Source organism: Oreochromis aureus, linkage group 6 (assembly GCF_013358895.1).
Source record: "Oreochromis aureus strain Israel breed Guangdong linkage group 6, ZZ_aureus, whole genome shotgun sequence".
Classification (NCBI taxonomy): Eukaryota; Metazoa; Chordata; class Actinopteri; order Cichliformes; family Cichlidae; genus Oreochromis; species Oreochromis aureus.
In genome coordinates, this window is record NC_052947.1 from 8,660,139 (window position 1) to 8,684,371 (window position 24,233).

The 24,233-nt window shown below is 40.9% G+C and overlaps 1 protein-coding gene across 1 annotated transcript in view; it reads right to left on the bottom strand.

Moving 5' to 3' along the window:
- The window catches only part of LOC116317348 (voltage-dependent T-type calcium channel subunit alpha-1I-like), a 186,518-nt gene that overhangs the window by 70,362 nt on the left and 91,923 nt on the right, over positions 1–24,233 (bottom strand). The window contains exons 9-14 of the mRNA XM_039613171.1: positions 17,769–18,108; positions 17,287–17,687; positions 6,928–7,079; positions 4,781–4,966; positions 3,544–3,661; positions 2,399–2,554 (exon numbers count right to left, since the gene is read on the bottom strand). Of these exons, the coding sequence (XP_039469105.1) occupies positions 2,399–2,554; positions 3,544–3,661; positions 4,781–4,966; positions 6,928–7,079; positions 17,287–17,687; positions 17,769–18,108 (1,353 nt within the window). The remainder of the gene's footprint in view (positions 1–2,398; positions 2,555–3,543; positions 3,662–4,780; positions 4,967–6,927; positions 7,080–17,286; positions 17,688–17,768; positions 18,109–24,233) is intronic.

The following is a 24,233-nucleotide window of genomic DNA, read 5'->3' on the forward strand; positions in this document are numbered from 1 at the left end:
TGTCCATGTGGCACACGTATTACAATCAAGTAATCATTAATCAGTGAATTACAGACACTCCTGATCTCAACTTATTATGTGTATAAAGCACAGCTGTCCACAGAAATATTTTCTTCCATTCTAGCCTCCTCCACCATGGGTAAGACCACAGAGCTGTCAAAGGACGTCGGGGACAAAATTGTGGAGCTGCACCAGGCTGGAAGAAGCCTGGTGAGAAGCTGACAGCTGCTGGTACGATTAGTCAGAAATGGAAGAAATATAAAATGACCATCAGCCTTCCTCAGTCTGGAGCTTGATGCAAGAGCTGCCTCACAGGTTAAGGATAATCACGAGAAAGGTGGTGAATCGGCCCAACACTACACGTGAGGAGCTTCTTAATGATCCGAAGGCAGCTTGGACCACAGTGCACCGTGAGTGATTGAAATCTTGAAGCGCCTGAAAGGTCGCCCTGCTCAAGAAGCCACATGTACAGGGTAGAAAGTGCTTTGGTCAGATGAAACCAAGATTGAGGTCTTTGGCATAAACTTGACCCGCCATCTTCAGAGGAAGAAAAACGCTGAGAATGACATAAAGAAGGCCTACCCCACAGTCAAGCACAGAGGTGAAAATTATGCTTTGGGGCTGGTATGGATACAGGACAACTTCACCGTATTGAGGGGCCAATCGATGGGGCCATGTACTATAAAGTCTTGGATGAGAACCTCCTTCCCTCCCTCTGCTCTCCTTTCTTCCATCCTGAAGATGGATCATTGATTGGTCTTCCAACATGACGATAACCCAAAACATACAGCCAAAGCAACAAAGGAGAAGAACATTAAGGTCAGTGCACAGCCTCCAGACATCAGTCCTATAGAAAATCTGTGAAGGGAGCTGAATCTTCGAGTTGCCAAGACTCACCCAAGAAAACTAAAGGGACAAAAACTCTCCCGAGATGTGAGAAAATCTTGTGAAAAATTATAAGAATCATCGTATTCCTGTGCTTACCAACGAGGGTTTCTCCATCAAGCGCCAAGTCATCTTTTGGATCAAAGATTTATTTCACTCAGTGGTGTGTAAATCAATGTAAAACTTTTATGTGATGTGTATTTTCTGGATTTTTGATTGATATTTGGTCTCTTTCCATTAAAATGAACCTACCAAAAAAAATACAGATTGTTCATTTTTCTATCAGAGTGTCAAATATTTGTTTCCCCCACTGTACATCATTTCACTTCCTGCTTGTACTGTGATAACAGTTTGACATTCAAAAGAAGTATTGCAGGAAATATGTTTTTTATGGATTTAATGGCTTTATTGTTGTTGATAGAAGTTGCCATATTTAGTGCACAAAGCAAATACTCTGAACATTATGTGTGGAACGTTTGTCTGTCCTTGCCTGACTGATGATACAGTCAACTTTAAAACTGTATATATGAGGTTTTATACATCTATGTAAAGAAGCTAGCATGTAAAGCCCCTCTGCTGAGTTTATTATGTAACAGGAAATGATAAAAGATGATGCAGCATAATATCCATATTGCACTTGAGGCACATTAGATTGTAGGTCACCCGAGTTTTGGCAGCTCAATACACAGTCATTGCAGCTGTATGCATAAAACGGAAAAAACAGACTTAAAGGACAAAAATACATTTTGAGCTGTGTTCAAATGCAAGCAATACATTACATAAGTTACATGGACTGTGCAGACAGTCTGATTTAAATAGAATTTAATCCATTATGTCAAATGCCATAAGATGGATGGCTGAAAAACAGTTGAAATGTTGACCGTTTAGACATGTTGGAAACATGTAAATCTGCTCCATTCAGTGATTATGGAAATCAACAAAGGGCAACAGCTCGGTTTAATTTAGCTGTGAAGGTCTTTGCCAAAGGTTAACGTCTTCAGTTTGAGAGACAGACTGATATCAGAGGACCACACAAGAGATCATTATGCAGGGAGTGCAAGCATGGGGTCAAGGTACATAGAGAGAAAGTGCCAAAGTTTGAAAATGTATCTAAATCACAGGCGGCAATAAATGTTTTTAGGAGACAGCAAACAGCTTACGAGGCCGTGCTTTTTACGATATTAGAATTGTGGCACGTATTTGGTGGATGTTTTCAAATATCTGTGAGCTAAGTGCTCCTCCATCAATTTATACAATTATTCCATTGAGTCATGGTATAATTTGGACTTATTTAAACTAATTAAATTATTACCAGACACAATCATGTTCATTGAGTTTCTCTGGTGGCCGTTAGAGGCCAATACAACAATAATAATTTGAAATATTTCACTACTGATGAACACAGAATTGGATTAATAATTTTAGATGAGTAACAATTAAAAGATTAACAAGCTTACAACATCCAGTTTGAAATGTGGCAGCAGTCAGCATTGGGTTTACCTACACCCCTTACCTCCGCCTGAAAGCCTTCAACCAGGATGGCGACCAGCAGGTTGAAGAGGACGTAGTTTCCAAATGTCATGAGGGCCACAAAGTACAGAGCAGCAAGCGGTGAGGTCGCTGCCATACCATTGTACAAAACTGCGTTCCAGTCCTCCTGGGTCAGAATCTTTGAGATTTGCACAGACAGACGTAGGAGGTTAGTAACACAAAAAGGACCTACTTATTGTTAAAGGCTAAAAGACTCGAGTCATGCTAGAGTAAAAATAGGACTGCAACATCCTTGTGACCAATAAAAAAATTTGGCTGGTTGGTTAAACAGAATTTTTTCACTTTTACTGACCAACTGGAAGTAGTTACAGTGACCAGCTGGTTGGCCAGAGGTTGAGGATGCAGCACCCTTAACCCTCTCACGCATAGTGGTCACTACAGTGGACAGCTATTCCACTGAAGGCTGTTTTCTTGTATTTGTGTCAGTGTTGATGGTATACTTGCACATAAACCACTACATTGGACACTGATGTGTCACTCCATACCCTGCCACCCACTGGTCAGCCAGCGTTGTCCACCTAAGTGGACATGTAAAAAACTCTTTGAAAAGTACGTTTAAAAAATGAAGTTAAAAAATCATGCCTATGGTTTTTTCATGCCTAAAGATGAATAAAAAAATCCTGATTGAGGTTGTCATAACTCATGGATGAAAGGGTTAAGCTATGGGTGACCACTTTGGATTGCAAGGTGATTGCACTGGATCCCCATGTGCAACCAATTTTAGTCAGTCACCACTGCATCTCTTTGACGGAGTCAACTCAACTGGTTGCTAACTTTGCCAACAGCAAGAAACTGCTTCCCAGCAGCAACTACGTCACTATTTGTAGAAAAATTTCAGAGTTTCTGTTTCAAGTCTATCAGGTTCTGGCTGTACTCTGAATTTAAAACATTGATGTGACTGTTTCAATGTGAATTTTTGTGTAAGCAGACAGAAAAATGTTTGTGATTTGCTTGGATTTGTCACAGTTAACTGATGAATTATCACAAAGTGATGGCAGGTAATTGCCAACTTGACCCTGTTTAAAGACCCTGGTGTGACTGTAGTTTGAGGCATGTTGTGCTCATATAAAGAGAAGTGCAGATTGGAAACTAAGATAGGTTGAATACCTGAAAAACAGTGACAATGGCCCACAGCAAGGAATCAAAGTTCTTCCTGTCTGGTACTGTGTCTCCAGTCTCCGTCTTAAGACTGAATTTGCATCCAAAAATGTGCATCCCAAGGATACTGCAATACAATATACCACACAACAAACACTGGATCATCTGATGTACCTGACTAATAATTAAATGTAGATCTTTGTTAAATCTATTGAAGTACGATACAAATACAGTCGTCTTTTTTAGAATCACACACAAAGAAGCTTTGGATAATTAAGCTGTATCTGTATCCTAACAGTTCCTAACTGTGTAAATTCTGTTTTATTTATTTATTTATTTTTAAGTGTCATCATTTGTTTTGTACTGTGTGACTTTCCTAGCTGAAATAAATTAGATGGCTGTAAATGCCTGAGTGCTGTTGGACGCTGGGGAATGGCTACATGAGATTTAATCCGCTCCAGTGACCATGTAAAATGAAAAGTACCAAACTAAACATTCACCAGCAGTCTCGAACTTTTCATGTAGTAACATTTCTGAATAAAAAAAGCATTTACGTTGCCATTATGGGTATTAAATGTGGCGTTAAATTTAGCTGTTAAAAATCTAACCAACAGAAAAATGAAGTTGTCTGATGACTTTTTTTTTAAACACTGCATGTAAAATAACATTTAATTTAACAATTATTTCCTTTTACGTTAACCCTGTGTATGAGTCTGAACAGACACACAAGGGATTTTTTAAAGCACATTGAGATCTCAGGGTCATTTTCCTTCACACATTACAAAACAAAATTTCAGGAATGTGAGTGGCATGTAAGTCTGAAAACGATATAAATAAAGACAACAAATACTGTGTACACTGAACACCCACTAAAGGACCTATTAACTCTCAAAGCAGTTCTGTGGCAGTGCTTGAGCATCACAAATGTGCCCTTGTTGCTCTACTTACTTAAGTCTATGCTTGTTAAAATCTAACCAGATCATCAAGGGTCTGCTTGTTATTTTGTACCCAGGGTTAATAGCTGCTGTGGAATGTTGTGACCTTCTGTGCTACAATGGTTGCTGGTAAGCAGCTGTGCAGATCTAAAGCCAATACGTGCCACACCATGAAAGTAGAGGGTGAAACAGAGATCTGTCTCACAGTACTGTTCCTGACACCAACTAAAAACACAGTTGAAAGAAACGGATCAAACAAGCCGTTTACATTCTTCTTCTTTTATTCTGATCACACAGTGTGTACACCTTACCTAAAGATGAAGATGAAGAGCATTAGTAACATGCAGAAGGTGGCCACGTTGTCCATGGTCTTCATCAGGACCACCAGCTGTCTCCTGAGAGCTGGCATGAACCTCACCAGTTTCAGCACCCTCAGCAGCCTGAAGGTCCTCAAAACAGACAAACCACCGTCCGACTGGCCGATAATCTCACATACACTGAGGGATGAAGCACAAAAATACTGCTAAATGTCCATTTTAACATAGACATAAAAAAAACACTTGCACACGTACTGCGAGTCTATGAGGACGAAGAATAATTGTTTTGTTTTGTGTTTTGCTCATTTCTTGCAAACACGTTTTGGCTATGGTTGCGACTACACCTGCCCTGCGTGAGATGACCATATGATGAATATCCACTCTCACGGACATCACACACAGCAAAGAGTAGAAAAAACCGTCTGAAACATTTTGGCTCATGGGAACTAAAGACTAAAGAAATGGGAACATATTTTATGCCTAAAAAACCAATTTCAAACTGCTTCTTCGCTCTGTTGTCCATCGTGTGCACACAGCCCTGGTTCATCACTTGCATTACGTGCCTTATTTTAAAGCATGAATGATTCAAAGGTCAGTGTTAAGTGGCTTAACAAAATTCCTCTGAAAATAGTCAAGTACAAGGACTGCATTGAAAATCAATGAGAAAGCAGCCATTGTCAACACACACTAGCACTGGACTGTAACACATTCAAGAGGTTTATCTTAGCTGGTTGCACACAAGGACTCAACACAACACATCTTTGCTATTGTATTTGCACTACTGCACTATTGCACATAGGCTTGATTTATTTTATATCCCCTGGAGTGTCCTTTCATCTTTTCATAATTCTCCTTCTATGCTAGACTGAGAGAGAAACCACACTTTAGTTCTCCTGCAAACCCTGCACATGCAATGAATTGAAAATCTTGAATCCAATGGCCGAAGGAAAACTTTGGAAGATCTTCTGAAAGCCTGGAGAAATATTGCTCAAGATCATTTTCAAGTAATATTGCAGATAATTATTGCTGCAGCACAAGGCCAAAAGTGTTCATCTTCATCATTAGACACCTTCAAGTCCCTAACCTTTAAGGGAATCACTACTGATTCTAATTTCTCATTTCTTCTCCCATCAACTCAAGTAAATGTAGTAACTGATCCATGTTAAATTTGTGGTCACTTTTTTAATCTTCAAGTAATTAATTTGTCCACTAGAAGGTTACCAGGGTTCTTGAGATTGCAAGTGAAGCTCTAAATGCTTTTATTGGTACATGAGTTCACAAAACGTGATGGCTGAAGTTTTGCTTTCTATTTTCTTTCTCATTCTGACGGACATTTAACATGAACAGAGAGACGTTCTCTCATGAAAAATATGCCTTTAAAGAAACACGTCTCCTCGGGTCGCTGGCTTTCAAAGGCCTCACTCAGCACATCAAAATAGCGTTGGCTTTGAATTGACAAAGACCGAATAGGGACCCTTGCATAGCAGCTCAGTATAAATAGCTGAGGACGTTCAGATAGAAAAAGAGATGGAAATGGGTAGCGGGGCAAGAGATAAGAAGACAGATGTAGATATGTTCAATCACCGTGTATCTTCTGTGATGGGTTGCACATTTGATCTTGTTCAGTTTTAGTTGCTTTGATGTGTATTTGATCTCGGGGTTATAATGGGGATCACACACAAAGGCGCCTAACCAGATGAATTGGGGGGAAAAAACGGCAGCAGATCAAAGGCATTGCCACTCACCTGAAGCTTCCAGGCACACAAAACAAAAGACAAAATCTGTTTGCTGCTTTCTGACGCTTTGGCATCTAAATCCATACAGGTGGTACATTTGAACAAGATAGAACGCACATGACAATTTGACAAAGTATGAATAATTAAACTGCAGGCTCTCTTTCCAGAATAGTCTGGCAAATGAAAAAAAAAAGCCGATATCTAAATTACATCAGTCAATATATTAGAAACAAGTTTTTTTTACTCCCCAAAGCCTACTTCCCTTTTCTTGTGCTATTGAGGACATTCAAACTCTAAAATTACCTTTAACTTTGTGTGATTTAGCTCTGACATATGTATGGCTGTCCACGCATAAGGGCAGCCTTTAAAAGCTGTACGTAACAACTGCAATCAGTGTTTTAGTACCTTATGATGACAATGATCCCATCAAAGACGTTGTAAGGGTTTCTCAGGTAGTTGAAAGAACCAAAAGCTGTGAGCTTGAGGATCATCTCCAAGGAGAACATGCTTGTAAAGACGATGTTGCAGATCTCCAGAACATTGGTGAGCTCCTCTGGCTGATAGCATAGAGACAAATAAAAGTAAGAGAAATTAGAAACGAAAGAGAGGTATATAAGGATGATACGTAGTGACATTCAAAACAGACAAGCCTCTAGTTACTAGCTAAAAAGAAAGTGTAATTATGCTTGATTAGAAAACCTTTAAAGATAATAAAGATCTCTCTTCTGGAGGTCTCAGTTTGTTTGACAATCAGTAAAATATAGTTGACATGTTCAAATAGTCTGTAATCTGCTGTCTGCACCGATCCCAAACAGCAGCAGGCAACAGTTAAACCAATTATAAAGCTCATCAATACATTTTGCAGATTTTAATTATAGAAACAAAATGTACTCAGTCCATCCTGAAGACAGCTGAAAGACCACATTTATATCCAAAAAAAGTCTTTAAGAGCTCAGATTTCATATACAGCTTCTTTTTGGTCTTCAGTTGTCAGTTTAGCATCACGGTAATTGCACTGCCCATATTTAATCATAATAAGTCAACTTATTAACACTCTAGCACAAACATTTGTTATTTCTTTTTTGTTGTTTTATTTATTTCATTCCTCCATACGCCTTTGCTATATATATATATATATATATATCTACAAAAAAAAACACCCAGCACGCCCCTACGGGCGGTTTATCCTTCAAGCTCGGGTCCTCTACCAGAGGTTCCTGCGCAGTATCTTAGCTGTTCCCAGGACTGCGCTCTTCTGGACAGAGATCTCCAATGTTGTTCCCGGGATCTGCTGGAGCCACTCGACTAGCTTGGGAGTCTGTGTCTGTATCTGGAAGTCCCACAGGATCTTAGCTCGGTCATTCTCCACCACCCTTGGGGGCATCTCCCATTTTGACCTTGGGACTTCCAGGTTATACTCGGCATATATATATATATATATACATATATATTTTTTTTGCTTGTCGTCTAATGTTGTTCTGTTTCATTTGAACACATCTCTCTCTTTCTGGCTTTTTGTATAGATTTGCTCAATATGATGAAGAACAGCCATATATATATATACACACAGACACACATGCAAAACACTAAATCTGGCACATTCGTGATTTCCAGCACATCTCTATTCCACAGAGCTCCTCTGCAACTTCAGCAATGACATTTCAACATCCCAGAATCAATGAGCACTGTGTTTATCATATTTACATGTCTGCGCGCATGTGTGCAGCTTTTTGTTACCCCTATATACTGTGTGTTTGTCATGCCTAATGACTGTTTGCAGTGTGAAAACATGGGCTAATGATGTATGCCCACCAGTGTCCAGACCAGCCAAACAGTGCTGGCAGTCCCTGGAGATCCATTACTGCTGTCTCATTACTGCAGACCTGGGAACAGATCTAAAGACTTGAGTTTTTTGATTAGCTGATACATGGAATCAAATTAGAAAAGCAGGGATTTTCTATCATACTGAGGACTTCCAGGTTGATTTAGAACAGTAAGCCAAATTCACTTGTGAACTAGTAGTTTGGGCTCTAAAAATACCTGCAATCACACAGTCAAATCTACATTTGTCAAGGACAGGTGTTCAAATCAATCATACACTGCAGTTAAACCAAGGTTCATAGTCGTAACTTTCTCAGTGAATAATGCAGCAAACAGGTACAACAGTTTGAAAAGAAAGGAAATTTTCACCATTTGAGCCAATTTATTTGAAATGGCAAAATGCCAACAATGCCAAAGCACTTGTCCTTGGCACACTGTTGGAGGAAATCAAACTTGACCTTGAATCTTCAACTAAATGAGGTCATGCAATGACTCAGTGCATCACAAAGTCTTGCAGCCTATTGAACTTCTTTTTGATTTTGGCTTAAAAAGTGAGACACATAAATTGGATGCTTATACGCAATTAGCTTTGTCAGATGGTGCTGCTGACTATCATCGTCTTTAGGTCTGTGTGTGTGCCATCCTAATCTAATTTGTCCAGCTCTTAGTGGATTCTTCTTGTTCAAATGAGCCGGTCAATTCTGCATAAATAACATGCAATAAATGTGTTGGACAATCAGTTTTTTGCTATTTTTTTGTCTTATGCTTATTTGACTTTATTTATTCATGTTTATCTTTAGCCATATACAGTTCTGCCCCCTTGGTGATTTCTCAGTTAAGACTTTGGCAGTCCTGCGAACCACATTGAGCGCCATTATCCACAAATAGAGAAAATATGGAACAGTGAAGAACAAGAGCACATGAACAGTCACAAAAGAACCCAGAACAACATCTGAAGAAGTACTCTGATCTGAGATCTTAACTGAGAACGACTGAACTTCAGAGATCTGAGAATCAGTGATACGAATCAACGAGCACAGCGGTCTCCATCATCTGTGGATAGGAGAAATTTGGAAGCCCTCAGACTTTTCCTAGAGTTCACCATCCAGTGACTTGATCTCAAAATATCCAACTGGACAACAATCTTAAGTCTTGTATGGTACAGTGGCCAGAAGTCACTCCCCAGTATACAGCACATTTCCACATAGCAAAATTGGTATGGCCCAGATCAGGCCCACACAATGTGTTTACACATGGCCCACATACCGCAAAGAAGGACGGCCGTTTGGTGGCCCAGACCTGGTTTGCCAGAGGCAACCGACACATGGGCCAGCACAAGGCCAGTTGCAGACACACTGTGCTGGCCCAGAACAGTTTCAGCTCTGGCCCCAGATGTCAGCCTAATGTGGACCTTAATCGAGCCATGTAATAACAACATGTGTCAGAACATAATAGTGAAAAAGTAACATGACAAATCTATGTTCAGCCTTTTTCTTATACAGCACTTTTCTACTCTCACAGATTAGTGAAAGTGCTCTATACAACATGCCACATTCACACACTTTCACTACACTGAGCACTTCCTAACTACGTTCACAGTAACAGGCAGACTGGATGAGCCAGGGATCGAACCACTAACCTTCCGATTAGTAGGTGACCTACTCTACCTCCTGAGCTACAGCCACCCAGTGATAAACATGAGTAAACCCTCACTAGGTTTTGGATAAAGTGTTCACTCACAAACCTGTCAAACCTGCATTTGAAACATTGGCCACCATAGATGTATAGTATTGCAACATAGCATTTAGGTCTTCTAACTAAAATAGGAAAATAGGAACATAAACAGTGCCATCATTGCCAGACCTGGCCCACATCTGGTTGACATACACTCTGCCATGACACCGGTCAGTCAGAAGTGCCAGCTTGATGCCAGATCCGGGCCAGACCTGTTTTCTATGAGCCTGGGCCACATAAACCAAACCACAATCGGGCCAGATGTGGCATGCCATCACATAGACAGTGCCATCTATGCCAGACTTGGCCCACATCTGGATGACATACCACTTACCATGCCAGAAGTCAGCCAGCAGTGCCGGCTGGTGTTTTAGCTAGCCAAACAGTGTGGCTGATGAGGAGTGAAGACACGCTAATGACAACATGTGCAACCGTTGGAGATGTGAGAAGGACAGACGGAAAAATTTAGGTGAAACTTAAGTTCTTAATCAGTTTTGTGCTTATTTTAGTGTCATTTATAAGAATTTTCATCTATAATGGTCAATAATCATTAAATCCTATTACTATGAGTAGCAGAAATGCTACTGTGTAATTAAATATTTTACAAAGTTAATGGAATTTTCACAGTACCACATGCTTGTGCTACAGCACACATGTCCTTGTGCAAAATGGGAAAGTTTTAATTTTATCATGACAAAATTTTATCTCTAAAAGGTGTACATGTCTCAATTCTTCCAGAGCACCCTTGCACCACAAGGAGGACCTTTACAGGACTCTCTCCCAGACCACAGTAGGACTCTCTCACCCAGTGCACAGCAGGAGCTTCACACTCTGGCTCATACTCATAAGACAAGTCAGAGCTTTAAAGTAAAAATGTTAAGTGTGCTTTCAAAATTGGAGTTCATAGCTGGCTGGGTTTGGTTGGCAGTTCATGTTTTGCCATAATTAAAATTAAATATTTAGACTTTTAATAGTGTTAACATACCACACAGGTCATGAACAAGATTTTTGTAATTTTCATTATAAGTGGGCTAAAGCCCTTCATTAAAAGTATTCTAACATAAATGTAAATGCTGTAATTTGATTCTTTTAATAAACGATGTAAATTGGATGCATGCGATGCTGGCGTGACCAGGATGCACACGTCTGCTGTTGCTCACAGTGGTCCAAGGGTCTGCTCAGGGAGTTTGTGTGTTTGTTGAGACACATGAAAAATTAGAGGGAACATTGGTTGTAACATGGAAAAATGTAGAACAACTGAAACTCTGTGAACACTTTCCAAGTGCTCTGTATTATTATGTACTGTATTATTAAGACCACATCTATTCTCAGGCCAACTTTCATGAACTAAAGTAGAGAAGCTAAAAACATCCATGGCCACAATGATCTTTCATTTTTCTCGTTATCTCGAGATAACAACATGTGTTTTCTCTTGGTAATGACTTTATTTAATAATTAAGAAGTTTACGGATAGAGATCAAACAGCGCTGCTCTATGATTGTCTGTCTTTGCCCGAATGTTAGAATTAAAGGCAAACAGAAAGGATCCAATGTGATGATGCCGGAGTAGCAGTGGTTGCATTCTCAGGGATCAGGAATGCCATTTCAGCAGGGTGCGAACTACAGGGGAGCCAGAGGGAGCTCGTCTCCTCTTAATAAGACACAAGGTCCCTGAAAACATGATTTATTAAATTTATTAAATATGCTTTTTTGGTGTGTTTTTTAAGTTATTTATCTTTTCTGCATCTCATGGAGGGTGATTCATTACTAATTCCCTTTACTAAGGATACCGGCATGCATTCTTTGCAAGCTTGACCTCACCCATCTCTGCTACAGACAGATGTCGGAGAACACCCTGCAGCAGTCTGACTTGATAAATCATCAATTAGCCCATGTGTAAGCAGGATTCAGTTCTGATGTATAAACCTCAGGTTTGTTGAAAAAAAAAGATAAATTTGAGTGAAATCTGCAGGGATTGACATGGACAAAGTAACTTATTATCTATAATAGAGTATTGTTATACAGTATTATACTTGTTTACCGGGCTGGAGCTAAATATAACATTACTGGCTACAATAAGCTCTTCTAGTTACCAAGTTGGTCAGAAGTGTGAGTAAGTTTTTCAGATTGACATATGTGGCCTATCATTGACCCAGGACCTTGTGTTGTCTTTGGGTCCTGCAACCTTATTTAATTAATAACAATTTTAATAACTGACAATCATACAGCAGTGCTATGCACCCCCTCCCGCATCATTAATTCTCAAATGACAGTTATTTTTCTCTGATATGTTATCTCACTTGGGCAGTTCATCAAGCTCAGCGGTGGATATAAACTGGCTAAAAAGTAGATGGACTGACATTATTGGGTGTGTATACTGGTGGGCAAAAGATTTGGCAGTGGTATTGTGATGCTTTGCTTAGCCAAGGACGCTCAACAAGGACGTCTTCTTCTGGGGTGGCGGCCAGGTTTCCCTGACATATAAGAGTGATTCAGTTTAAATGCAAACTACACAAAGAATGTTTGCACATTTAAGACCCAACACCCTGGTCACTGATTGAAAACAAACCCAATGCAATTTATAATACACACACACAGAAATATATTCAAAACACCCAAACACAAAAACAATATAAAACACCATCAACTAGTAAATTCAGTGCACTAATAGTCCATGATCTCAGTTCAATGCAGTTGCTTGAGTTCATTCACAAAACTAAAGACAAAGAATCCACTATGAGTTTTTTTATCAGTTCCTCAGTTAATTCTCTGTCAGTCCAAAACAGTCACACACAAGAAAAACTGCAGGTTTTCTACCCACAATGACGCAAAACAAGGAAGTGAGCTCGGCACTTTCAAACAAACACTTTCTGGAATGGATGCCCGATTCACCACTTTATTCCAGTGGAGTGTCCCAACGTGAAGTTAGCCTACCCGTCCTACTGCACAAAGGGAACAAATAATGCAGTTTCAGCTGAGATGGGCCACAGAGGTTATCTCACTGCTTCCTTCTCTGGCATCTTCCATCCCAAGTCCTGGCCCTCAAGAAAGAGAGTAAATGGGCTGAACCCTCTGCAAGTGCCAAATCCGGGCAGTGACTCGCTATTCTAATTACTATATATATACGTTGTTATGTAGATAAAGTTTTATTTTGTTCTCTGGCACAAAAGAGGAGGACGGTGATTAAGTTGAACTTGCGGCTAGAAGATGACAGGATCCTGGCTGTCACGAAAGGAACAGGGTGTCCACATGAACTAACAGTGGTTAGAAGCGAGAGGAACAACCTGTCAGTTTTACTACCAGGTCCTCAAGACCACATACTATGGATGATACTGTTTGTCAAGAAAAGCTGCCAGCAAAAACATTCAAATCTGCTCTGTTGAGAGTCTTTCCACAGCACAAACCTCGGTGATGACAGCTGGCCGAAACAGCTGAAAATTCTGTTCCTCGCTGAGCCTGGGTATTAGACATTGCTATCCGAGGCCAAAAGAACTAAAGATGAGGAGATTTAAAGGTGGTAGAAGAGACAAAGAGGACAAAATGCCACGAGTTGATGAAGGACTGGCACTAAAATAGATTGTATGTCAACTTTGGACATACAAAGTTTCCTCACCCCAAACCGGTTATGGCAAATGCCTGCCCCTACCTGAGCCTGGTTTTGCTGGAGGTTTCTTCCTGTTAGAAGGGAGTTTTTCCTCCCTACTGTCTCCACCTGCTTGCTCATAGCGGGTGATCTGATTGTCGGGTCTCTACAATATAAACGGCCTTGAGGTGACTGTTGTGATTTGAAGGGCTATATAAATACAACGGAAATGAAAAATCAAAAATTCATCAACCCGGCCGCCTGAATGAAGATGTCATCCTGGCAAACACATCTTCTCACATGGTCTATAAGATAGCAACCACCCCATTCATGGTCCCCTGTTTAGCCTTTTAGAAATTTACCCTTTTGTTAGTTCTTAATTCTCATTTTTCTCCCTCTCCACTCTCAGTAACTGTCTGTGAATTTCTACAATGTTCTGATAGAATTAATAAACAGCCTATACAACACATATTTACAGAACTGATAGCATCAAAGGATGACATTTGGGCATTGTCCATTACACTGTCTGAATAATGTCTGGTCTCCTGCCGTAGTGGCTGTTGGATATCAAAAAAAAAGGAAAAACCACCCCGAACAACAACAAAACCTTGGACAGGTGTAAGCACCTCCCTTCTCTACAGGTGGAAAATCACAGTGATGAGGCAGATCAAGCCTCTGATACTCACTGTTCAAACAGAGGGACGCATGACTTCAGTTTGCTAAACAGGCAGTGGAACCACAGACATTTCAGCTCACTATTTCCTCACCATTAAAGCAGCAAAGACTCTCTCTCTCTCTCTCTCTCTCTCTCTCTCTCTCTCTGCCTCTCTCGTTCTGCCTCTATTTTTAGCAGCCCCTGAGATGAGAGACGACCCACCACTGCGGCGGTGGCAGGCGTGAGTGGGCGATGGTATAGCAAAAGCAAGAAATATTGATAGGGAAAAAAAAAGAGTTCACAAAGCCGAGCATCAGAAACAGAGAGGAAAGAAGAAGAAAAGGAGGAAAAATCAGTGAAAGTTAAAAGAGAACAGGAAGTGCCTTATTTTCATTGCTTGGAGAGAGTTTAATCAGTGCGATCCAAACGAAAGTTCACGCTTGTAAAATATGATGTCATGATCCTAGATGCAATCTGTTGCATAAACTGGGGAAGCACACTATAAAGACAAAATTAAGCCAACACCTGTACGGCTGGGGGAGGAGCTTTACACTGCAGGAATGTGGACATGCAGGGCAATGACAGGAAAGAGGTAGAAGCGACTTTGTAATCTACAAAGGAGCCAACATGGCTGTCTTTACTTTCTATAACAACTATGACAGAGAAAATCTGCAGCACATGCATCTAACATCTCAATAGTTTGCTGTAGTCTCAACTGATACTTACACAACTGTTTCAATGTACACAAATTACTTTGTTGTGCAATTCTAGAAGTCGTCAAAAATTGTCCAAGTTATAAATTATTGTAAAGTTATTATTGTTGAATTGTTTGCTGACAGTAGTTAAGTGTCCGTGCTGATAGACAACAAAAAATCTATATACAGTACTGTGCAAAAGTCTTGAGTCACCCATTATATCTGAATAGGAAGTGTGTACACCATGTTGTACGTCTCTCCTGACCCACTGATGCGAACAATGCTGATGACGATTTGAATCAAACATGGATTCATCACTCCATAGGACCCATTGCTCTTGTGTAATTTGGCATACCTCAGTGTTAAGAGCTTGACAAAGAAGGCATCTCGACTTTTTTATATTTGCAAAAACGCTTCAGCACTCATCTAAGAAACTTTATTAGAAGCTTCAAGAGTAGGGATGGGTACCGGTGTCCGGTGCCAAACGGTAGTAACCAGACCGAAAAGCAGCGCACATTTCGGTGCTTTATTTCGGTGGGTTTTTTTCCCTGAGCCAATTCTAGCCAATCATTTTACGTTTCCGAGGATAGTAGGTGGGTCCAGGTACGTACGTTCTTTTAGAGCAGAGCTACAGATTAAAAATGCCCAAGGCGAAGCGGTCAAAAGTCTGGCTGTACTTCACAGCAAAAGATGCAAACTCAGCAGCCTGCCATAAGTGCTTTAAGCTGATACTGTGATACTGTCAAAGGAGGTAACACCTCAAATCTGATGAAACACCTGGCGATGCATAGCGGTTTTTTTTTTAAAGCCGAGAAATGCGCCGTGTTTGATAGCTTGCTGCGAGACCTCACACCGTGCACATCTACTGCGGGTGTGGTGCCTGTTATCGGACCCGGAGTTAGCAACATCCCCCAAAAACCCGAAGAGTAGAGTCCTGGCCCTTAGCCCTGAGCCCTTAGCCCGTAGCAGAAATGATGACGGATGATGATGGCAGCAGCAGCCGTTCTCCTCTGCGTGAGTAGCTTCATGTTGTTCGTGTGTAATTAACGTTGAGTACGCTAACCACGTTATTAAATTAATGCATGTAAGGTGAACTAGCAAACACCGTCGTAGTTACATGCGGCTGTCTTCTTGTTTGATGGCAGATACTCCCTTCACCCTGGCCAAAAAGGCTAAAATGACCAAAGAAAAAGTGGAAAACAGTTAAACATGAGAGGTTTTTGGGCAAAGTTTGTGTTTTTTCCATTGTTTAAGCACTGCTTCCAGCCAAGAGTGAGACCATATATGCCCTATAGCTGCAGAAAAGGCTAACATTGTTATCTTTTTACAAAAAAACAGCTAAACATGAGAGGTTTTTGGACCAATTTTGTGTTCTCCATTCTTTAAGCACCGGTTTGAGCACCGTTTAAGCACCGGCACCGTTTCAAAAGTACCGGTTTGGCACCGGTATCGGATAAAACCTAAACGATACCCATACCTATTCAAGAGTCACCGGTATTTAACCCCTAGTGCGGGTTGTCTCATTTGGAAAGTTTCCTGAGGATTGTTGACCCACTACTGATCATATGAGTCACACAGGGTGAAGGTAATCACCCACGCCTATTTTTAAGACTTTAGCTCATGCAAACATAAAGACCACCATTACCTGGATGACTGAAAACCTATACAGACACAACACACTTCCATCATTTCTTCCTGTTTCCATTCCTTACAAATGACTCCTTGTCACCTTTCCACCTGAGACCATTTATGATGAGGCATCAGCGAACAATAGATGGACCACCTGAAGGGCAAGTTGCATCTCTCAGGTCCTGTGTCAGTGCTCAATTTTTTTCCGCTATTTCTTAAGGGCGTGACTTTCAGATACTGTTCATCTGCTGTAGATAGTTTTGTAGTCCTGTCACCTTTTGTCCACTCCATGTCCAGTTTCCTGAATTCTTCAAAAGGACACACTGTGCCGAGATATGCCAAGTTTGCAACTAATAACTGTTTGGAAATCACGCTGTTGGTGCAAAAATTATACTTCATGCCTGTAAAACTGTGTTATCTTTAGCTGAATCTAATAATAAAGAAATGGGAACAAAGTAAACATGAAGAAATGAGTACTGTCTGAAAACTTTTGCACACTAGTGCATAACCATCTATATATATGAAAGACAGAGAGAGATAATTAAGATAATTAAACATTTAATTAAACAATGAAAGATTTCCCAAATAATGAAATAAATGAGGGGAGTGGAGAAGGAAACATGAACAAATGTAAAAAGCCAGCTGTACCTGCTCGTGGTGCTCAATGCCCATGCTGATGGTGTTGATCAAAATGGCGATCATGATGCCTCGGTTAAAGTACTTGCTCTCCACGATGCCCCACAGTTTCATCCTGATCTCGTACCACAGCTCCTTGCATCCCTTCTTCGGACTACAACAGGACTCTGCACCTTCATGGCCTTGTTTGTCCTTCCCTTTAGTACCGGACTGTACACCATCCCTATCTGATTCCTCCACAGTTCCCTCTTCTGTTTCGTCACTCGCTGCATTGCGAACTGGTCCCACCCCGTCAGAGAGCGTCAGCGCTGCCGCGCACTGGGGGCAGCCGTCTGTGGCGGAGGCAGCAGTGAGGGCCACAGGCTCAGCGGATGAGGCATGGCCTGGTTTGTTGTGATGGGGACATGGAGGGCCTTACAAAATGCAAGATGGAGAGATTAACGGTTGATCATATAAATCAAATCGATAAATACTACTTTCTTACAGTTACGTACCATGTCTTAACCCAGCTCTTCTGTCACGTCCTTCACGTCCATTGGCCTTCCTCTCCCTTCCTTCCCCGCCTCCTCTTCCTCTTCCAACACCATGAAAGCCACGAGGTTTCCCCCGGAGGGTGTTAAAAAGGGCAACAGTTTGCCTCCTCGCCTTCCGGAGGAAATGGCAGACCAGCTGGAAGAGCTCTTCGTAGCAGTCCCCAGGTTCACTGGCCAGGGTGGAGGAGGATGAACACTGAGCTCGCTGCTCCTGCATCAGCTGATGCTCCCGCTGCTTGGTCTCTGAGAACTGGGTGGCAATCACCACGAGGCACAGGTTGATCATGAAGAAGGAACCGACCTGGGAGGATGACAGGCGTGCGCACATTACATAAACAAAATTTAAAGCTGCGTGTTGCTTGACTGCCACGCGCTATTCCCCACGCTGACCAGTGCTGAAAAAGTGTTTACTTGTGAGATGTAATTATTTTCACAGGGCTTTTGTCTGTTTGTCTGTAATAAAAGAACAGTTTTTAAAGGCCTATTAGTAATCCTAAAACACTCCCATCCAATAAAAAGGTAATAAATCATTCTTAAATATAATGATCTGCAACAGTTGGAAGCTCCAGCATGAAACTGTCCTAGACCCCTAATTTGGTCTGTTAGTCGACAGCTTCTGCCAGCTAATAACGCTGAATACAAAACTCTCAGCATGATGGCCTTATGCCAGAGCAGTGCAGTTCTTACCTCTAGCTTGTTAGTCCACTTGGCTGGACAACTCCAGACATAACACATTATACAATATGTTCACAAACAAATCTGCTCCATCCAGTGCCATAGTGAAAATACTTTTTTTTTTTCAGCATTTTAGTATTACAACCAGCAAACCTTGCAAGTGTAAAAACCTACAAGCAATGACTAATATAGGAGAGCTAACATATTAGGTGTGGCTTGATGCTGTTGTAGCTGCACTAATTAGCAATTTTCTTTTAGAAAAACCCATGATCACATGAGACAAGCATTATTTAATCCTCACACAATTTTCATATTTCATAATGTTCAAGAATTCTCTATCTATCTATCTATCTATCTATCTATCTATCTATCTATCTATCTATAGGTTTTACAACACTCATTTGTTGAGAACAAAAACTACGATCACACAGTATCTTATCCTTTTTTACCCTAAGGCATGGAAATATATATTTTTGAAAGTGAAAATAACAACAACATTCTGGTAATGCTGATACTTTATTCATATAAACATGTAATTATTACAACTATTAAACACCATCATCACTGCTCTATCACAAAAAAAAGTCTATAATTATCATCTATAATTATCGGTATCAGTTCAACATCATTTAACACTAATACAAAACACATTTAAAACACATGGCAATAAAAAACTGCTTGTTGAAAACTAGTTTCTGCGTTTATAGAGCATTGCTAGAACAACTTACATGTGTGGGACCAGCCCCACCCAACCCCTGTTATGATCTCCGTTTTAATCTCAGTTAGCTCTCAGTATTTTTTTAAACAGCTGCTTGTCATTCCAGGTGTAGCTCTCCTGCCTGTGATGAGTTACCCTCAAGCACAGGGGTGTCAAACATGCAGCCCGGGGGCCAGAATCTGCCCGGCAAAGGCTCTTAGAGACTTTTTCTGTAATTTTAGTTTTCTGTAATATAATAATTTTACACATTTATTCATCCATATTATTGAGCAATTGTGACCACACAGTTTACTCTGGAATCATCTCCCTCTTCAGATTAGGTCATCTTCTTCACTAACATGTTCAAACCCAGCTGAACATGTGCTTTTTTTCATTAGCATTATCTTACGGTGTCATTCTCCCCCAGTGCATCTTTTTTACTTTTATGCGTCAAACTCGTCAAAGAATATATAATTAACATTTAGAGTATTTTTTACTGCTGTTGAATGTCAAAATATGTCAGATATGACCCGAACAGTATGCAAGGACAGAACATAGGTATGAAAAATCTTGTTACTAAGGAATAACAGGTTCTAAAGGCAGACACATTATCACACAGGTGCAAAGCAGAGGGACGTATTTAGACACCGTCACACACACCTCGTCCGGGCTTGATCATCAGTTTTTGTGGTGCATTTGCTAAAATGTCTGATTCTTAATGGTAGAAGCCTGTTTCATAAAAAAGTAAGTTGAGAAGTTCATGAAGTCTGATGAGGTGTAATGTGGAAGCTAAACTTACATCTTCTGAACTTACAATAGGCAGAGTCTGGTGTTTATGGAGAAAACTGGTAACAGAATATTCAGCTTAGTTTAACCTTGACTTGTAATCTCTTAAGATGTCTGTGCTTTCAGCAGTCTGCTAACTACCAGGCTACTACTAAACTTACCTCCATACAGCTACAGCACAATACATAAAAAGCTTGTGGGCGTATTGGGACTGTTAGGAAAAGGTGTCTACCCGCAACTGAAACCTGGCGTTGAACATTGTAATGCATGATTAATAATGAAACACATATCTGGTGTCATACATGAAAAACTGAGAGCAGAAAGGTCAGAAGAGGGAAAAAAAAGGTTTCTTTCACCGTCACTCCTTTAACTAAAACTTTAGGGTGTGTTTTCTTGCTTAACCACTGATATCATTCAGCCACTGTTGAAGCTTTTATTTAGATGTTTTAGGCTCATTTTCCATGAGACACAACTGGTAAAACAGATTTAGAAGAAAAAAAGGGAAAAAAAGAGATGACAAAGTAGGTCAAGGTCACCAAAATGCTAAGCTGATGTGGAAAGAAAACAGGAGGAAAGCAAGAAGGTGGGGAGGGAAATGAAGCCTAGTGCTCTGCAGGCTGTGATCAATAGTGATTGTAAGCCCCATAACCTCACTAAACCACTGCGACAAAGACTACGGAAAAAGCAGAATGTACGTGTGTGTCCGTTTTAGTGTGTGAGACTGCCTTTTCATTGATTCAAAGCAGAGATTTGTGGTCAGACTGGTTCACGTCAGTTCACTGGACTCGCGTACTAAAAGGGAGGCAGTGGGTCCCAGCACCCGCTCAGCACCCTCGCTGATCCCATCAAATATTTATGCTCACACTCTGTTGGAATGGCTGAAATACAATTAGATTAGTCTGTGTGTGTCTCGGTGTGTGCACTTTTAGAGTTTGCAGCAGAGCGGCTAGGTGTTTGAAGAATAGTGAAGGAAATAATTGCGTTGCCTTCTAAACAAGAAAGCTGCAATAATCTATGTTTTCTGCAAAAACTGTACGAGACCATGTGAAAGGCTTGTAAACCTTTTTTAGGGCATTATTTTGGGAGTGCATCACATTTACTATTTGGTTTTGTGCTTTTTTCAGTCCAAACGGTAGCCAAAATGGACTTTTGGTACAGTACAGTTTTCTAATGGTGCAGTTTGCAATTGTTCCAGCACACACTGCACACAGAGCACCAACGTGCAGACAGACAAATCTAATGATTAAATAGTAACGATATTCAGACGTAGTTTCTTCGTAGTACTGTGGCTAAAGAGACAGTGTTAACCGAGATCAAGCCAGTGCTAAAAAGACTCTTTTTTAGTGATATCCCCGAAATGAACACAGTCAAATGACCACCACCAAAAATGGTGAAGTCCATATTAGCTGAGACTGTTTTCTTTGGCTCATTATGCATTTGTACTGTAAAGCTTCATCAGATCAGGTTTGCAGCATTTGGATGAATCTGAGCACAGAGTACAACCCTGCACACTGCAGAATTGCAGAATCTGCTAACTGCTAACTGGCCACTTGTGTTTATTAATGCTCTGCCATGGGCATGTATGGCTGCCATACATGCCCATGGCAGAGCATTGCGTCATATTTGACAGATTATTAAACTTCTCATATTGAAACAAATTAATCTTTTTATTGTTCATTTGTATCAAGTTTTTTTTTTTTAATCTGCTAACTGGGCAGGCTCTTTGAGGGGTTTTCTGCATCAACATCTCTGTGGACCTCATAATGATAGTTCCAGTGCCCAGGCAGTAAACACACACAAATGATTTCAGAAATACAAACACGATGATAAAAAAGCTGTGATGTGTAATAAAGCAACTTCTGCAAGGCGTTCAGGTCCAGTTGTGATTCAGAAATGTAGTGCTGAACTCTTGCGTTATTGTTTTTGAGCATATGTTATGGCATATAACCACCAGTCTCCTGCTTTGTTTTATGCGAAAGGGATCGCCAGGACACGCGTGGACTGAAGCAGATTATTGCAGACACTGAAAGTATCTGTTAGAAGAAGGGCTACACAGATGAGGTGTATTAAATGATGTACGCTGTTTTAAACTCACAATATGCATATCTGGGTGTTACAAACTTTGTTTTTAGCCTAGAGTTCGGTGGATTTCTTCCTTTGCTAAAAACACAATATTTTAACTGCATTTTGCTGATGACTCTGTGCACTCTCCTTAAAAATATACAGTAAAAGGACAGGACAGGACATCCTCCCTTGTTGTGTTGTGGCACATGTCCATATATGCAAACGAGCTCGATGTTAATACCAGGTATAAGCGAACACAGAGGGTGAGATTAAAAAGTGTCAAATCAGGAGGATTACTACGCTTTACAGTTTTGCAACAAAACAGGTTGAGGATGGCATTTGTAGATGTTAAAGCTTAATTCCACAGGGCCAAACTATCTTCCATGCAAAGCCTTTAATTCCACCGAGTCCTCTTGTCTAAACTGCTCTACATGATGGTAATCACTGCAAAGCATCTCTCTAACTCTCTCCATCTTTATCTCACTTTTTTCATCTGTCTCTCCATCTGTCACTCGGTCTCTATATCTCTCTCTCACGGCTGTTTTCATCTAGCTTCCTTCTAGCACTCTCTTGTACTCACTCTCTCGCGCTCTCAGTTCAATTCAATTTTGCACACTTAATCTGCATGCATGTTACGTGAGTGAAATCGTCAAAGCATCGAAACGCAACCTGAACTTATATCTCTCTCGTTTGCTGGCACCTCTCTCTTTCTCTGCCTCGATTGCTGCTGCTTGCTGCATTCCATCTCTCAGCACATGGTGTCATGCAGTCCTCATGTCCTCATCTGTTTCCCAGGGAGATGAGGACAAGCCTGGGATGTGAGCAGAACTTTTAACATGTAAATAGTAAATCACTTTCCTCCACTAAGCCTGTTTGTGAAACAAGCCTTGAAACATGCCGAAACAAAGCCAACAAGAGACTGGCAGTTAAATCTTTTCTCTATGGGGGGGAAGACATATGCAACAACTGCAGGGAGCAAAATCAAGCAGAGATGCTTAGTCAACAACATGATGAATTAGAACACGTTCGTCTTGAGAAACTTTAATTAATGGAGATTTGCATCCTCATTTAGATCATATTTAATGCATTTCTGCTTTGGTATATCCATAAGAGGACACACAAGGAGGAATTTTAGTTTCAGTCCCAGCATTGAAGTTGATTGTGTTCCAACATTTGATGATGGTCAAGTTTTCAATTTTCTTTTTAATGGGGATTTTAAAGTTATAAGCGGGTGCTACTGTACGGAGACAGAATGTAAAAGAGGCAGGAGCAATAACACCCATTAGCTCGTTGGGAATTGTCTAGAGCATCTCAGGCTGTATTTTTACATAGTTGAATTAAAGATCACATGGAGCTGTCAGGATAAAAAGCCTTTCTTGTCTGAGCCTGACTTTTATTTCATTTCTCACCCACAGCTTCCCCAGCTACTGGTGAGGAAAGTTTAGGGTTACAGCGTGCGTGTGAAACAGCCTAAGAACTTATTATTAACATTATTAACTAGTTTGTGTGTTTATTATCCAGCTCTCACGGTTATGGCTGGATCAGGAGACCCTTAATGGTTCTGTTATTACAGTGCAATAGGCCTGCGCTGCTGGGGACTTCCCATGATGCACTGAGTGTTTCTTCTTCACTCATTTCTTTTCTCTTTCCATGTGTTTATACACCACTCTCCATTTAATCATTCGTTATTATTAATCTCTGGCTCTCTTCCACAGCGTGTTTTTATCCTGTCTATCTCCCCTTACCCGTGACCGGTCGCAGCAGATGGCCCGCCCCCCCCCGACCACGGTTCTGCTGGAGGTTTCTTCCTGTTAAAAGGAAGTTTTTCTTTTCCCCTGTTGCCAAGCACTGGGTGACAGGGGGTCATCATATTGTGGGGGTTTCTCTCTATTATTATAGGCCTTTCTATCCATCCATCCCTTCGCTTCCGCTTATCCTTTCCAGGGTCGCGGGGGGCGCTGGAGCCTATCCCAGCTGTCATAGGGCGAGAGGCAGGGTACACCCTGGACAGGTCGCCAGTCTGTCGCAGGGCCAACACACAGGGACAGACAACCATTCACACTCACATTCACACCTAGTAACAATTTCGATTATCCAATTAACCTATCCCCACAAGCTGCATGTCTTTGGACGGTGGGAGGAAGCCGGAGTACCCGGAGGGAACCCACGCAAACACGGGGAGAACATGCAAACTCCACACAGAA